Source organism: Podarcis gaigeae (genome assembly GCF_964106915.1).
Source record: "Podarcis gaigeae genome assembly, chromosome: 8".
NCBI lineage: Eukaryota > Metazoa > Chordata > Lepidosauria > Squamata > Lacertidae > Podarcis > Podarcis gaigeae.
Window position 1 is genome coordinate 27,477,251 of NC_139684.1, and position 17,589 is coordinate 27,494,839.

The 17,589-nt window shown below is 48.6% G+C and overlaps 1 protein-coding gene across 2 annotated transcripts in view; it reads left to right on the forward strand.

Annotated features, from left to right (window-relative positions):
- NPHP4 (nephrocystin 4) overlaps positions 1 to 13,798 on the forward strand; it is a gene marked incomplete at its 5' end in the record, with an annotated part of 89,679 nt that extends 75,881 nt beyond the window's left edge. The window contains 11 exons of one of the 2 annotated variants that reach the window (XR_014567415.1): positions 277 to 488; positions 846 to 1,072; positions 2,426 to 2,612; positions 2,856 to 2,945; positions 3,619 to 3,775; positions 4,322 to 4,407; positions 4,973 to 5,058; positions 5,566 to 5,737; positions 9,116 to 10,560; positions 11,058 to 12,403; positions 13,092 to 13,798. Coding sequence is in view for 1 of the 2 variants with exons in the window: in XM_083752428.1 (XP_083608554.1) it covers positions 277 to 488; positions 846 to 1,072; positions 2,426 to 2,612; positions 2,856 to 2,945; positions 3,619 to 3,775; positions 4,322 to 4,407; positions 4,973 to 5,058; positions 5,566 to 5,737; positions 9,116 to 9,295; positions 12,260 to 12,403; positions 13,092 to 13,232 (1,682 nt within the window). The remainder of the gene's footprint in view (positions 1 to 276; positions 489 to 845; positions 1,073 to 2,425; positions 2,613 to 2,855; positions 2,946 to 3,618; positions 3,776 to 4,321; positions 4,408 to 4,972; positions 5,059 to 5,565; positions 5,738 to 9,115; positions 10,561 to 11,057; positions 12,404 to 13,091) is intronic. The other variant, XM_083752428.1, reaches the window with a different exon arrangement.
- Between the last annotated feature and the right edge of the window lie 3,791 nt (positions 13,799 to 17,589).

A 17,589-nucleotide genomic window follows, 5' to 3' on the forward strand; every position in this document is an offset into this window, starting at 1 on the left:
AAAAGAGGGCAGAGGTAGCCACGGTCTTAATTGCATTTTTATCTTTATTGCCCAGTAAAAAAAGAGGGGAGGGGCAGGGAGAAAAGGAAGAAGGAGTAATTTTTTTTCTTATTAAGGAAACAGAAAATGCCACAGGTTTAAAAAGCAGCATTCAGGCAGGTATCAATCCCACAAGTAATTCCTGCGCATCAAGACAGAGAAACGATGTGATTGGCTTTTGCTTCATCCCATCTGGCCATTTCCATCATGACCTCTGTCTGTCTGTCTGTCTTCCAGTTGGGAACGTGTGCCAGGCACAAAAACTGGCCGATGTGGACAGCGAGCTGGCGGCCATGCTCTTCTCGCGCCTACGTGAAGTCAGCGCCACGTTCCAGCACAGCAGCCGCGAGGCCAGCATCACCCGGAGGCGGAAGCTGGAGAGGATGCTGTCAGTCCGGAGGCGGGAGTCCCAAGAGGGCGATGCTCCGAAGAAAGCCAGCCTCATCACGGTGAGAGACCTGTTCCCCCATGGCCGCCTTCTGAGCTGGATCCTTGGCCCATTTAGCCAAGTACAACTCACTCCCAAGTAATGGCATCTCTACAGGGTCTTAGAGCTGAGCCGTCAGGTGGGAGACAGTCAGTGGTCTTCTACCCCCTGTCCAAACACATTGCCCCAGAGAGAGCTGCAGGTGGCATTGCCCTGTGCATTGTGTGGAATTAACATGTTCCATACAGTTTCAGAATTGTCTTTGGTTTTTGTGTTCCCTAATACTCTTAAGATGCTGTGTTGGTTTCTCCGGAAGAGCTACGTCTCACAGTCCGCCCTGCCCACTCAGCCAGTTCTTGAGCCTTTCCTTCCCTCACAGGGACAGCATGAGGATCGCATCCAGCACTCCCGGGACCTCCAGATCATTGAGGCCTACCGGGAGCGCATCAAAGCCGAGAGCATCGCCAGCATGCTGAGCCAGGCCATTACCACCCATCACACCCTCTATGCCACGTTTGGCACAGCTGAGTTCTTCGAGTTTGCCCTGAAGAACCCGTATAATGTCCAGCACACGGTCACCATAGAGACGGACAACCCAGAGCTCAGGTAGGAGAAGTCCCAGGGGAGCAAAAGCAGGCGATGCCCTTCTTTGTGCTTTCTGAGCCCCAGTTGGATCGCTGTGAGAGAAAAAGCGGCTGCATTCTGAAGGCCAGAAGGATCAGGCTTAAACTGTTGGGAGAAACACAATCGATCATAAAAATGCTCGGCATTAATATCCCTTTATGTATCTATGTTGCGTTCAAGTGTTCAGATCACTTCACGTGCATTAGCTCAGTAATCCTTACAGCTGTGCAGTCAGGTCAAGATTGATCTTTTCCCCTCTTCCCTCCCTGTCCCTTTTCCCTCGTGTGCTGTTCTTCTTTTGTTTTGTTTTTTTAGGTTGTAAGCCTGTGTTGCCAGCGACTGCCTTCTTTTAATTGATCATATATAAGCCACTTCAGAAGCCTTTTTGTCTAAGGAGCAGGGTTCAAAAGCTCTAAATAAATATGAATTAGTGGGGGGTAGAGGGGAGGTTTAGTTCACACACTGCACACACAGGCTGTTGCATCCCCTGTAGGAAACCTTGCCAGTGGGAGCTGCAGTTCCCAATCTCAGGGAGGGAAGACAATTTTGGACCCCCACCCTGCCCAGCAAAAGCTTTGCTTTTCTCTCCCCATCCCCGAACCAGTGAGCAGCATTCATTTGCCTACAGGCAATAATAAAAGGGTTCTATGCACATGAATATGGGACGTGGGTGACGCTGTGGGTTAAACCACAACACCTAGGGCTTGCCGATCAGAAGGTCAGCAGTTTGAATCCCCACGATGGGGTGAGCTCCCGTTGTTCGGTCCCAGCTCCTACCAACCTAGCAGTTCAAAAGCATGTCAAAGTGCAAGTAGATAAATAGGTACCACTCTGGCGGGAAGGTAAACGGCATTTCTGTGCGCTGCTCTGGTTTTCCTAGAAGTGGCTTAAGTCATGCTAGCCACATAACCTGGAAAAACTGTCTGCGGACAAACGTCAGCTCCCTCGGCCAGTAAAGCGAGATGAGCGCCGCAACCCCAGAGTCGTTCATGACTGGACTTAACTGTCAGGGGTCCCTTGGGGTTGAATGCCACCAACCCCAGTTAGAAGGTAAATTCTTCAGTTGTGATTCTTGCATTGCAGGGGGGTAGACTAGATGATCCATGGGGTCCTTCCCAACTCTACAATTCTATGCTCCTGTGAAATTAATTCTCCCTCCACTATACACGAGGAAAGCCGACACATGTGCTGCAACAGACATAGGCTCCCAGCCACAGTGTCAAAGGTGGCAATCCAAAGTTTGATTTTGAGATGGATCACAGGTAACAAAGAGGTTGGAAGTTCTGCCTGGAAGTAAAAGTGCTTGGCCTTTGTTTGGTTTGTTTCTCCCTCCAGTGTCATTGTGGACGCTAGAGAATGGAGGCACTTCAAGAAGCTGACCCAAACCACCACCCCTCTGGAGGAGGACATGTTTCACCTGCAGGACAACCTCACGCCTCAGGTGTACCTGCGCCCCAAGGAGACGGTCCACATCCCCTTCAAGTACCAGGCCTTCTCCCTGGAGCATGCTGCCACCATGCAGGTAGAGAGGCGTTCGTGCTTTGCTTTTAAAAATACTTCCCAAATATTTGCTTTCGAGAAACTTTACACAAGGTGCAGCACCGGAATCTCATTTAAGCCTATAGCAGAATGAATTCCACAGCATATAAACCAGGATAATGGCTCGCAGACATTAGACTCCCAGAAGACAGTGGGAGGGGTTTTTTTTTGGGGGGGGGGGAGTTAAAATGGAAAGCACATTCCAACTTCTCTCTTTCATTCCCAGCAAGGTCCCACGGAGCTGATGTTCAGCAAAGGCAAGGAGGACTCCGCAGCCCCCTGGAAGTCCTGTGGCATGCAAACAAAGCACATCAGGGTAAATTGCACTGATTGACAAGGAGAGTGATTGGGAAGCACCCAGTCAGTCGGCTTGTGGGTGCTCTTCCCTCTTCAGATTTGGTGGTTCTGTCACTCTCGGTACATTCCTCATGCAGGAAGGTTGACGGGGTGGTGGTGGCAGTGCGGGGGTGGGTCTGTGTGCAATGACTTGGGGTGGGGGCAGCTCCAGACATGCTCCCCACCCCAACTTACCACCCCTGTGCCTTTTGATCTCCAAACCTTGCCCAGCTCTGTAATAAAGATGCGGCCTGTTTTCCAAAAGGCACTCAATTTTATTATTTCTTTAAAGGTACACAAGGACCTGATTAGTATTACAGGTGATAGTACTGAAATTACTCGAGGATTATTTCTGCTCTCTGCATTTACGGGATGTAACAAGGATATCAAGCCTAAGGACTTAATTCCTCATTTGCTAATTGCGGCTTAGGCAAACCATCCCTCAGCAGTGCAATAAAGATCCAGCCTGTTTTACGAAAGGCAGCTTTTCCTCCAGGGCGCTCAAGGTGGCTCCCCCCCCCCACCTCATGTAATCCTTGCAACAATCCTATAAGGTAGGGCGGGGTGAGAGGCAGTGACAGGCCCTCACGGTCACCCCCATTCATGCTGGCCTGTGGGAACGACATTAATTTTCTCCCTCTCCCTCCACCCAGGTCTCCTTCACTGCAAGCGGCGGGAAGCTCCTCGCCATCCTCGGCGTGAACGTGGAATCCCAGCCCCACGTGGTGGATCAGACCTTCCGCTTCTATCACCCGGAGCTCACCTTTCTCAAGAAATCCATCCGTTTGCCTCCTTGGCACACCCTTCCAGGTAGCTCTTAGCCAATTTCGCAGGCAGCCCCCCCCCCCCGAAAGTGAAGAACGAGAAACGGCACGTTGAAAATCACTGCCATTGCCAGGGCCAAGCTGGATATACTGGATGTATGCAGTGGGAAAGGGTCATAGCTCAGGGCACCTGCTTTGCATGCAGAAGGACCCAGTTTCAGTTGGGATCTCTGGGTAGGGCTGAAGAAGACCTTTGTCTGAAGTCCTGGAGTCTTCAGGACTGCCAGTCAGTGCAGACAATACTGAGCTAAATGGCCCTGTGTGATACAAGGTAGTTTCCTGTACTGAGGTACAGGACATTAGCTCAGGGGTAGAGCATATGCTAGGAATGCAGAAGGTCACCAGTTCAGCCCTTGATTTCCTGACTGGGCAGTTGGGTGGTCTTAGCAGTATAAATACGTTGCACACATTGCTTTCAGCAGATGGGAGGATTTTGCATTGTATGCCGCAGCAGCAATGGCAGAGATTATTTTTATTCATGCTGTTTTTGTGGGAATAATCAGACCTCACAATCTATTTTTGTCCTTGCCAGGTGCCCCAGTGGGTATGCCGGGTGGAGAACCAGAGATGTTTGTGCGTTGCAGTGACCCCAACATCGTTTGTGAAACCAAGAAAATGGTACTGAATGCCCCCACAAATCTTCGAAAATTATTCCAACCCACCAAAGATTAGCGAGTTCCCCCCCACCCCCTTTTGCTCCTGCTCCCGAAGTCCCTGTAAATGTGCTGGAAATATTTCTTTCATAACTTCCAGCACAGCTCTGAGTCTTACACAAGTTATAAATTAACTTTTCCAGATGCAAAAAAGCACACCCTTCGGGGAAGAGGGAGGTATGTCAGTGCATTGTCCCAGCATCGCTGGGAAAGGGCTCTCTCTGTATAACACCCTGGAAAGTTTCTTCCAGGCAGGGTGGACCAGGGTGAGGTTAGCAGTGCAGCCCTCCAGATGTTGCTGGATCCCAGTTTCCGTCAGCCCCAGCCAGCCCAGCCAAGAGTCAGGGATGACAGGAGTCTTACTCTAGCAGCAGCTAAAGGGATGCGCGTCAACCACCCCTGGTAGATCAGTGATGGAAGGCAGTCTCCTTTTTTCCAAAACCTGCTCCCTGGTTTTAATTCAGAAATTAATTCAACACTACTGGGTAAGGTCTGGTACGTCACAATCTGGTCTCGGTCTCCCCACCCAGGGGCCTGGCGAACCTCAGGATGTCTTTCTGAAAGTCGCAGGGGGCCCAAGTCCACAGATCAAGAGGTTCTTCCTTTCTATTTACACGTAAGTAGGAAACCATGACAGCACTCAGATTCTGTGCTGCATCAAAGTTACTAAGGGTGGAGGGTTCCTTCCTTGCTTGCTTGTATGTGTGTTGTTGTTTAACAGGTAAGAAGCAAAGCGATAAAAATTAATTTTAAAAGATCAAAAGGCACCTGCAGCCTATGTTGCTCTGTCTTCTTAAGGAAACAGACCCTGGAACATTCAGCCACTCGGAGAAGCCCAGAGCTGAGCACAGAATTGCGTTTTATTTGGATGTTTTCCTTTTGGTTTTTTAACAAGGAAACAAAGAAACAAACAAACCAGGATAGGATTGTGCCCTGCTAGGCCGTGTGAGCATTCCCCAGGAACTAGGAGGCTGGTGCTTAATTTATAGAACGCACACATGTGGGTTTGAGGGAGGATTTTCCTTCTTTCCCGGCTCGCGGTTTTGGAGCCGTCACTTCCCCGAGTATTTTTCACTCTGACAAGGCTGTGAAGCACCATCTGTTGCTCCGTTTGTCACTCCAGGGACCCCTGGCTGGCTGCTCCGACACAGATCTGGCAATTCTACCTCCATTCTTTGCAGCGGGTGGATGTTAGCTGCATAACAGGGCAGCTGACCCGCCTTTCACTGGTGCTCAGAGGGACTCAAGCCATCCGGAAGGTGAAAGCATACACCTCACACCCGCATGAGCTGACGGTAAGATCAGACCCCGGGACTCCGTGGGGACTTTGCTTTATTCTGTGGTTGCTCAGATCTTAAAAGAACAGGAAACCTTCTGTTTCATTTTCATCCTCCTTTATTACGCTTTTCTCCCTCCTGCCTGGATTAGTCAAACGGTTGATCCTAGCCAATCAGGGATCACATGATGCAGCTAATCAGATTCGGCTGGGCAATGTTTTTCCAAGGACAAATAAAAGCAATTGAGAAAGAAAGGGTGAGGCACATTTTCACAAGAAACTGACAAGAAATCGCACAAGGAGGGTCACACACACACTCACACACACTTTCTGCTGGGAAATTTGATTCCGCCTCTGCAAGTTCCTTTGCTTGGAGATTTTCATCAAAGGTCCCCACGAGATGGGCTGTCCGCTAGGATGCAAGAGCCCGTTAGGAGACCTCAGACAATTTACAGCTGCAAAGCCTCTTCTGTAATTGTCTTTTGATTAAAGCCATCGTACGGAGGGATCAGTGGCCCAAAACCCCAGTGGGCAAGTTATCAGAATTAATGAGTCTGTGGAGAATAATAATTTCTTTAGAATGCATTTAGTCATAATTATAAATGTGAATAATAAGAGAAACACAAACTCCGCTGCCCTCACATAAATTGAAAAGGGGGGGGGGGAGGGCTTGAAAATTCTGAAGCTACATGAGTTGAAAGGGAACAGCAAAAGACAAAGAAAACTTGAAGGAAACTCCAGCTTCACTCATGGTATGGATTCTAAGTGAGATTCTGCTGATCAGACCTGGGATCAGTTCCTAGATGTGGATTCTCTGATGAGCCCTGGTCAATCCCTCACCCTCAACTTCACCTCTCCAATCTGTATACAAGCCCATACGGTACTCAGTGTGACATGAGGTTATAAGAGCATAAGAAAAGCCTACTCAGAAGGATAATGGATGGAGATGTGAGTAATCTGCAGTTCTCTCCAAACTCGGAATTTGGCATTAGGTTCATGCATTACTTAGGTGGATGGTCAAACAGGTGCACACCTGTATGGGCAGTTGGTCTGTTGATGGTGCTGTTGGCGATGTTTGTAAGCCAGAGAAGATGCTGAGGGAGGCATGGAGGGACTTGACCTCTGGTGAGTGTGCAGCAGCAAGTAGCAAGCATCAAGAGCTCAGGGAGCCAAATCTAGTTCAGATTGTGCAGCACCTGGGCCAGCTCCCAATGGAGTTTTCAGAGAAGATGGGTGTTACAGGCAGACCTATTTAGTGCCCAGGTCCTGGCCTTTAGCTGAGAGTGAGAAGGAATTTAAAGCTGGCAACAATTTGAAATCAGGAGGCAATGTCAGCGGGTTACTGACATCTGTAAACTCTCTGCTCAGAGCTTATGAAAGATTGAGAGTCTTGGCCAACAGGTCTTCGTTTAGAAAGTCTAAACTTCCAGCCTCTGGGGAAGAGTCAAACACAGGATCCACTCCTTGAGACTGCCCTCAAAGTGGGCCTCGAAATGTCTCAGGGTGTTTACGGTCCTCAAGGCAAGCTCCTGCTGACCCTCATCCATTGAGACCACCTCTCCTGCCATCCAGAAGCACATGCAGCCTGAGCCTTGTATTCTCTAGAGAACCTCCCGTGGTTATATCTCTAGAGCAGCCTTTCTCAACCTTGGGTCACCAGACGTTGTTGGACTACAACTCCCATCATCCCTAGCCAGCAGGACCAGTGGTCAGGGATGATAGGATTTGTAGTTCAACAACATCTGGGGATCCAAGGTTGAGAAAGGCTACTCTAGAGCAAAGGGAAGGAGGAAGCCAGTGGCAATTATACCTTAAGCCAAGAACCAGGAGTCTTGCTTTTAGTTTCTAAAACAGCCCTCCCTTAAATGTAATGAGCATTAATCATTGCAGCTGGACAGACTGACCAGAGATGCCTGCTAAATTGCTGGCATAAGGCGGATTGCCAAGGGAGAACCTTCATGAAAAGAAAATGCAAGGCCCTTGCCTTTTGCCTCTGCAGGCTCTCATTTCCATGTCGGCAGCATACATTGAATCATCATCTCATTTGCATTCCAGGCTGGAGACAGAGGTAGAGCAGATTAGCTTCTCCTGTGGCTTGATCAAAGGACACCAGGGTGGTCCCTTTCGGAAGCGCCTCGTTGGTGTCTGTAGCATTTTGGATTAACCTCTGAGAAGCCCCTCCTCCTCCTGATCCTCCGGCAGGGGGCTTTGGCAACTGCTGTTCACAGCATCACTCAAGTCACCTAGAGCCCATGGCCTTGAGGTGACTGTCCCCACTGGGGCACCATTGTTAAAGGGCCAAAGTATGGATGCTGACCCGAGCAGGGATACATCCATCACCTTTCTCATAGTTCATTTGTAAGCCACCTTTCCATAGTTAAGCCCACCCTGAAGCATCTCTGGATATGATGTAGAGGGAGGGAGGGAGGTGCCCTGCGAGGTGAAGGAGAGGACCAATGTGCCTTACACCTAAACAGGATATTCCCTTCCCAAATGCTTACCTGGCTTTTGGCAAGCCACCCACACCTTGTAGCTCACATCTAACAAAGAGGAAGGGAGGAGTCTTTCTTCCTCACTTCCTCTGTGGGGGAGACATGGATTTCCCTTCCCAGAATCCTTTGACAGTGACTTTAAAATGGAACAGATTTTAAGTCTTAGCTAGGCCTGAAATCACTTATGGTTAGTAAAACCACCCATGGGCTATTGAACATAGGCTAGCAAGCAAGCTACGTTGAGAGTGAGTGATGGAATGCCTCAAGTCTCCTACTATAGACAGACCAGGGGTGGTTCTGCCGTTGACCACAGTCTTTCCTGCTAAAGGTGGATCTAAGGATCCGTGCAATAAGGCTGATGAAGCAGCCCTGAAAAGGAGTTCTGGGTCCTCAGCAGCTTCGCTCCATGGCAGCAACTACTCCCTGTTTTCCAGAACAAGCTACATGTGGGCAGAGGTACAGGCGCCAAAGATTATGTAATATTTTGCAGTAAGCTCCTTTCCCCGTAGGCTCGTTATGAAGCTGAATGTTGGAAGATTCAGGACAAATAAAACAAAGCCTTTCTTCATGCAGTGCATAGTTAAACTACAGAACTCGTTCCCGTGGGAGGCGGTGATGGCCCTAAATTGGATGGCTTTAAAAGAAAATCTAAACAAATTAATGGAGAATATGGATATTGATGGCTACTGGCCATGATACTTCTGCTCAGCCTCTGCAGCTGGAGACAGCGATGCTTCTGAACACCAGTTGCCGGAAGCCACAGGAGGGAAGAGGGCTCTCATGGTCAGATCCTGCTTGCATCACTTTGGCCACTGTGAGAACAGGGTGCTGGACTAGATGGGCCACTGGCCTGATCCAGCAGGCTCTTCTTCTGTGCTTATGTCTCCTCGTTCTTCCTCTCCTAGGTGGACCCAGAAGGCATCTTCATCCTCCCTGCAAATGGCGTGCAAGATCTGCACCTCGGCGTGAGGCCTCAGAGTGCCGGCAGCCGGTTTGTCTACCTCAACCTGGTGGATGTCGAATACCATCAGCTTGTGTCTTCCTGGCTGGTGTGCCTATCCTGCCGGCAACCTCTTGTCTCCAAGGTAGTCAGACATTTGCCTTTAATTCCCGGTTTTACTAAGGGTGATGCAAGGGGACCAGAAAGGTCAGGTGGAGGGCCGTGTTCTCCTGAACATAAGGGATCCAGAGTCAGCAAGGACAAGACCTTGCTTCAGGTGGGTTTTCCTTTCAGTCTGAAAGTCAAAATTCTTCTTATACTCCTGTCTCCGGAATGCCATTTAGGGGGGACTCGGGTGGCAATTTCAAGGCTGCCTGCATGGTTATTCTTCAGGATTTTTCTTGTTTCTGGTTGTTATTAGGAATGATAAAGGTATGTCCTAAAAGACAATGCACTGTTTGTTTTCCCCTGTTGTTGTAATTTAAAATCCAGGCCTTTAGCTGCATAGCTTGTCTCCCATCACTGAAATCTGTTCTGTGGGCAGGAAGGAACTTTGGCCTCTGAGCTCTGCCCTTGCCTGTTCAACAGAGGAGTAGTTTGCCGTGCTGCAGTTCAGCCACCCCTAGCTCCCCAGAATCAGAGACCATGAATTGGAGAACACACAATTCGGTTCAGTTTCACGTTCACAGCCATGGTCTCCTTCAGCCCTTCCTCAAAACCCTTTCTTAGAAGTTTTATAATTTTGTTTAGCTTCAAACCACTCTTCAGGGAGTGAGGGTAGATTGGCAGACCTATAGTTCCTTTATTTTCCCAACAAAGCGTGCTTCATAGCAAGGCATTCCTGATCAAACCAAGGTTTAGATTTGTTGGAGTATAATGGCCGTCGTGTTGCATTTTTTGGGGTCAAATAGGGTTGAAGAAGTGAAATCAAATCCTGAAACAAGTTTATTATAGTTTCAGGGCACGAGGAGTTTAAGAGGTTGTCTCTTCTAATGAGGAATATATCTGAGTGTAACCTGCCAGATACTTTCTCGTCCAGTTCATCGAACCATCTAATGTTTTCTTAGAAGACAGTGGGTAGGGAGGCAGGATCCCACAAGCCTTAACCTTCTGGCTATTTATTCAATTTTTAATGTATTTATATCCCACTTCTCTCCCATACTGGGATTCAAAGCAGCGTGCAACATTTAAAAACATCATCATAAAATACAGTGTAATACACATCTAAAAACAATAGTTAAATTGCATCAAAACACACTTAGAACCAGCAGCTGAAGTACAGTTTGCAGTGATCAGCACTGTCTGCTCCTTAGTTCTCCAAGTCCTGCCTGAACAGAAAGGTCTTGGCTGGCCAGCAGAAGGATAACAAAGAGGGAGCCAGGCTGACCTCTCTTGGGAGGGAATCCCACGGTCTGGGACAGGGGTCTGCAACCCGCGGCTCCGGAGCCACATGTGGCTCTTTTACACCTTTGCCGCGGCTCCAGGGCGGATACTAGCGAGGGGAGGAGGCGCACTGTGCGCCCCGACACTCCCCACTGTGGCGGGCGCTGTACTGGCTGTGACGTCGCATGGGGGCAGTGTGTGCATTAGTCACGCACCGTCCCGATGTCACCTTCCCGCCCGCCCGCTACATTGTAAGGGGCATGTACGCTGGTCACTGCATTGTAAGGGGCATGTACGCTGGTCACTGTTTTGAAGGGGAGTGAAGAACACACACACACAAAAAGGTAACTTGTTAATTTAACGTTTGATTTCTATGAGGAGGAGTAATTCTGAGGGGTCAAACAAAGAAATAATTTTTAAAAAGTGACAAAAAAGTTATTTTTATAATGACGAGTATTGCAGCTCCCAGTTTTTTTTTCTTCAGAAACGGGTCGAAGTGGCTCTTTTTGTCTTAAAGGTTGCAGACCCCTGGTCTGGGAGCATCCGCAGAAAATAGCCTCTTTTGTGTCACCACCAGCAATGCTTCTGATGTTGATGGGACCAAGAGAAGGTGCTCACTGGAGGAGCTTAGCAAACAGACGGGTTCATACAGGGAGGTCTTCCAGGTAGCCTGAGTGCAAGCAGTATAAGGCTTTATTGGTTATAACCAGTGCTTTCCATTGTGCCCAGAAATGGACTAGAAGCCAGTGAAGTTGTTTTTTTAAGAGGGGAGGAACATGCTCCCTGCAATGCCCCCACCAGTAGTTTGGACCAGCTGAAGCTTCCAAAGGTAGCCCCACGTAGAATGTGTTACAGTAGTCCAACTGGGATGTAACTAGAGCATGTGTCACTGTGGCCAGATCCAGCATCTGATTTGCCCCCTTCCCCCTTTTCTCCGCTGTCTCATTATAACAGCCGTTTCTAGTTTGCTTATTAGACATTAAGTCCTCTGGGTAGGAAGTGTGCCAGCCCTGTAGAGCACCTGATACTCCAAAACTGGAGACAGTAGCAATTGCCCTGGCACACCTGACAGCGGGCTAGGTGAGAAAGCATGAGCTATTCAGCAGCTGCTCAAAAGGCGAAGCTAAGAGCTAACTCAGCAGCAGCTCAAATGGGATGCTAAAGTGTGAAATCGACACATACACACACCAAGTTTTTTATAGCTCTGCAGCCTCAAGATATGAAGAAATCCAACTCAGTCGCAGTAGACCCACTGAAATCAATGGCCTTCGAATCATAGAACTGTAGAGTTGGAAGGGACCCCAAGGTTCATCTAGCGCAACACCCTGCAATGCAAGAATCGCAGCTAAGGAATCCCTGACAGATGGCCATAGAGACTCTGTTTAAATTGGGGAAGCTCTTTGATTTCATTGGGCATAGATGTTGGGTGTAACCCAATATATAGACCTCCCCCCCCATCTCCTGTGTAATTAACAGGAGGCAGGGGCTATTTGAAGCAGGAAGCATTAAGGGAGGAAAAGAGTGAATCACCCTCTCTTAGAGTGTCTCTTCCCCCAAAGCAGATTCCTGTACCCACTAAACTGAAAAAAGGGAAAGAAACTCGGAGGAGATCCTAAACACAGAGTTCTCTCACATCATGGCACTTCATTCGGCCCTGATAGTGGTCTTGCATCATCCCATCCAGTGTTGTATCGGACTCCAGTTTTCCTTTTCTCCCCACCTCCAGGCTTTTGAAATCGTGCTCCCCCCTGGTGGAGGGAAAGGCTCAAACAAGAGGATCACCTACGCCAACCCCTATCCATCCCGGAGGGTCTATTTCCTGCACACCAACCGGCCGGACCTTCTACAGTTCAAGGAGGATTCCTTTGAGGTAGCATCTTAAGAGGAAGAGGATAGTTTGACTTTGCTGAGGGTCCAGGAAGTTCTCAAGGCAGAAATGCTACCCCCGGGCACTGCAAAGTTGGCTCTCAACTGTCTCTGTAATCTGCATGTTTGGATAGAACCATAGAATTGTAGGGGTGGAAGGGATCCCAAGGGCCACCTGGTCCACCCCCCCCTCCCCAGTGCAGGAATCACAGCCAAAGAATCTCTGACAGATGGCCATCCAACCTCTGTTTAAAAACCTCCAACGAACGAGAGTTTTGAGGATATCGAGGGCAATCAGCTCTTGCATCCCAAAATAGTTCTGTAAGGGTTCTCTTCACATGTGTATGCCTCATCTTTCAATTTTGATGAGGGTATGCAGTGTTTCGAATGCATGAAACAGCCGCCATAGACCAAATCCCAGAGGCAAAGCTTCCGTATTGTCTCATGTAGCCTCGAGCACCATCTGAACTCCTTCCAGCCAAAATCCAGCACTAAAATAATAGTAAAAATCCCACACCACCCTTGAGACACAAAAGGTGCTTCACTTTGGCCTGGAATTGGGCCCTGCCCTTTTCAACAATTATACTGAGGGATCATCCACGGAAACACTGCTTACGAAGCAATTTATATGCAGGCATCTATTAGCCCTCAACTGACCCTCTGGTTACCGTCCCTGTTGTTTGTCCTTGCAGATTGGCGGAGGGGAGACGTACACCATCGGCTTGCGATTTGCCCCGAGCCAGAGTGCTGGCGAAGAGGAAATCCTGATTTATATCAATGATCATGAAGACAAGAACGAAGAGACTTTCTGCGTGAAGGTCACCTACCAGTAGTGTTGTAAGGTGTATGCGTTTGTGTGCCCTTGCCTCGATTGTTTCCCACTCTCCTGCAATCCATCAAACTTCCCTAAAGGGGCAGTACCGCTCCCTTCACGATCCCCGTCTGCAAACAGCCTTTGCGCCCCTGAATTGTCACCGACCACAAGTCTGCAGAGAGATTACCTCCCCCACTCCACTACCTCAGAGCGGTGGGACACATGGCCTCCACTTGAGTGTACTTTAGCTTGCATCCCATCGAGCCCCTGCTAAGCCTGCGTGATTGATCGCCCGAGTGGATTCCTGGGACGTCAGCACGACCTCCAACCACGCAGCTGAGTCGTGCCTGTTATACCCCCACCCCCTTTCCTCCTTGCTCCGTATCGAAAATTCATTTCTCTCGCCATGAAATGTCACTGGCTGGTAGAAGGCAGCTGAGGCTTTCAGACCTTTAACATGGCAGTGCAAGCTTGTTTGCCAATTTGTTTGGTTTTCTGACATTATTTTTACACAGAGGTTGGGTTTGGGGCATGTTTGGGTGCTTGTTTGTTTTTTAATTAAAGAAAGGATCATAATCAGAAGAACATATGTGCCTTCTCATTCTTGTTGAATGAATTAAACTTAATTGTTTAAAGCCACCACAATATGGAGAAAGCGGACAGTTCTTTTGACGTAATCAACACACACACAAACATAAAAATAAAGCTCACCCCCCCAGGGTAAAAATGCAGCAACCCTCTATAATAAACTATAAAGGTGTTAAAAATGAAATTAAATCAGCAGCGCATCCCTCCCACCCCACCAAGTGTTTGGGGGTTGTTGTTTTTAACCTGGCTGCCCAAACAATTTTTGCCACTTGGATGGTCATGGATATATCTTTGCCTGCAAGAAAAAGAAAAAGAAAAGTGGTGCCTCGCAAGACGAAATTAATTCGTTCCGCAAGTTTTTTCTTCTTGCGAGTTTTTCGTCTTGCGAAGCACGGTTTCCCATAGGAATGCATTAAAAATCAATGCGTTCCTATGGAGACCGCTTGCCAGGCTGGCGGTGCGGAGGAGGGCTTTTCTCTCCACCGCAAGCCTTCAGCACAGGTACGGGAACAGAGGGGAAGGCGCACAGCGCTTCTCCTCTGTTCCCGGGGCTTGCGGTGGGAGGAGGGTTTTTCCTCCCCACCGCCAACATTCAGAACAGCATTCTGAATGTTGGCGGTGGGAAGGAAAACCCTCCTCCCACCGCAAGTCTTCAGGATAGCCTTCCGAAGGCTGGCGGCGGGAGGAGGTCTCTCCGCCCCACTGCCAGCCTTCGGAGGAGCCTTCCGAAGCCTGGCGGGGGGAGGAGGTCTCTCCGCCCCACCACCAGCCTTCGGAGCAGCCATCCCAAGGCTGGCGCGGGAGGAGGTTTCTCCGCCCCACTGCCAGCCTTCGGAGGAGGTCCGAGGACAGTGGGGAAGACGTGCTGCACTTCCCCGCTGTCCCGGAGATTTCCCTATGGGCTTTCGTCTTGCGAAGGAAGCCCATAGGGAAATTCGTTTTGCGAAGCGCCTCCAAGACGGAAAACCCTTTCGTCTAGCGGGTTTTCTGTCTTGTGAGGCGTTTGTCTTGCGGGGCACCACTGTACATGGTCCAGGATACTGTTGCTGAAAGCTTGTCCTAAACAGACCACACAACTGGGGACCAGCGACCAGGGGGTGGGTGGGGCAGGGGAAAAGAGAAGAAAATGGATCATCGGCATACAAGGAGGTGGCAGCGATTTCAAAGGTAAATATGGGGTTGAGACTGGCGGGTACCATTTATTTTACAAAGCTCCCACCCATCGCCCACTATGTTATGCACTCTTCCTCTAAAAAGTGTGTCTCAAATGCTTCAAAGCAAATATGGATTAAGACAGGGTCTTCTAAACTTTGGGTACCTGGAGGTACAAGTTTGTTTCTGCGCCCCCCCCCCCGCCCAGTTAAAAGAGGATGCATAGTTTGCTGTTAAATCCAACTGCTACATATCTATTTTGGCTACCCAAACAAATTTTGCGGGTGTGCTTCTTTCAGCTGTGAGATGGACTGGGTCATATTGTCCCCCCAAATGTCCTGTTCTCCTGCTTAATCAGTTTTTCATTGATAGAGAGATGCTTTCTGGGTTATAGCTGAGCTTTTAGGATTCCCCTTCACTTGTAGCGAAGGTTGCTGTGTGCCAGTACTATATGCTCCATCCCTTGGAATGATGATGTTTCCTCCCGAGATAGATTATATTTGAAGGGGTGAGGGATACTGCTGCAGGAGACCTCACTTAAGAGGCATAGAGGCATACATCCAACATGGTGGGCTAGTTTTTGGAAGGTACACTTTGCCTTTTGTTCGAGAATCAAAGATACACTAAAATAAACCATCAGATGGGGGCAGCAGCATTGATGTGGTAGTTGGCTGAACATCTGGGAGGGTTGTGGTAGAGCATCTGCTTTTCACCACAGAAAGCCCCAGCCTCAATTTCTGGCTTCTCCAGGCAGGACAAGGAAAGTCTCTTGGTCTGATAGTAATATTGAGTGAATGGATCTATGGCCTGACTAGACATATCACGGTTTCTTGTCTTCTATATTCCTGTGTTCGTGTTTGCTTGGGAACAAGCAAGAGCACCTGTGGAAACCTGTGTGTTGTAACTGCTAGAGCAGGACCACCCAATGTGGTGCCTTCCAGATGTGGACTACAACTCCCATAAGCCTCAGCCAGCATAGCCCACAATGAGGGATGATGGGTGTTGTAGTCCAATTACATCTGGAGAGCACCATGTTAGCGATTCCTCTGCCAGAGAATCAACTGTATGCTGGAGGGACCCAGTTTCGCCACTCTCAGCCATGAAGCCTTTCTGGGTGACCTTGGGCCAGGCTTTGTTTCTCAAACCTCTCTCAAGATGGAATGGGATGGGACGGCCTCATGTCTGCTACCCCTGAGATCCTTGGATGATAAGCCAAGTAAACTTACTATTTACCAAGTAAATAGGCTCCGATTTCAAAATGGTCATTTCCTGATAGCCATTTCAGCTAGCAAATGGGTGCATCCCATTAGAAGACGGGAAACGGATTTTCCTCTGCTTCTGAGAGAGGGACCAGCGCTTCATTAATTGAATGAAAACTACAAGCCCTGAAATGCAATTTCAGGGCTGAACAAAAAAAGCCCAGAGGCCAGGAGCGTCTCAAAAGAATGGAGACACTAATTCTGCCCAAACGGCCGAGGGATGGAATTTCCATCTCGTGGCACAGGTAGCAAAGCAGCCAGCAGACTGGAAAATGAGGGAGCCTTCGTTAGTTAATAACCTCTTGTTTCGTTCAAAGACGAGGTGGAGGGAAAAAGGGAAATAAAGCAAAAGGAGCCATTGAGGATTAAACTAGGAAAATGCTTTAGGGTTTGGTGTGTCTATCTCAGTGTGTTTTAGTATTAAATCTAACCGGTGGAAATGGCAAACAGCAGAATTAATTGGGGGCTTAAAATCCATCCATATGAAGGTCAGTGACATGGTGGCAAAACTCGGTATATTGGTCCTCCTTAAGAAATTTAATTCCACTCATCCCAACTGTTTGTGATAGCAGCAGTTGTAGCAGCGAGAGCAGGGAAGCAGTGGTGACTACCTCCCTGCTCCAAAGTGCTGCTGGTTTGCTTCTTCTATATTTAAGACATTTATAGACCTTTTAATCCTTAGCATGGTTAGGAGCTGGTGGCATTTGACACCAAGCCAGGATGGTAATTCCACGTCCCTCTTGGTCAGTTGTGCAGACACCAGATGACTTGCACGATACAGAGCCCCCTTCAAGAATGAGCAAAAAGCACCATCTCCAAACTTTGAGGACACCTCCCACCCCACAATGGGCTCAGACAGATGGGAGGGGGAATAGCAAATAATTTCCAGCCACATTGCACTGACCTTTTAAAGATTTCAGGGTCTCTGTACAGCTTTATAGCTTGCTTCCCCCTCCTCCCCATGCAGAGAACATCCTTCCCTCAGCAAAATTGGATACAGTAGTTAAGGAAACTTCAATTACCTAATGTCCCTAGACACCCTAATTGCAATCCCCACTCCAGGCTTTAATGCAGTTTTCAAAAGCAAAAGGAGAGTTCTCTGAGGATCTCAATAAAAGCTCTTTTCTTTAAATTAAAAAGGGAAAGGGAACTGTCTCCAGTTCTGCGTCTTGGCATGAGTGTGACGACGACGATAGCAGCTACTCCCACCAACCTTCACTATGCTGACTTTCGTTCTTTTTTTGAAATGAGGAATTTGCTTCTTCTGTGACTCGCAAGCTTACCCACATCCCTCCCTCCCTCAACTCTTAATTATCCCAACAAATTCTTCCAGCAAATGCGTCTCCAATTAGATACAAAATTATGCGATGGTTCCCC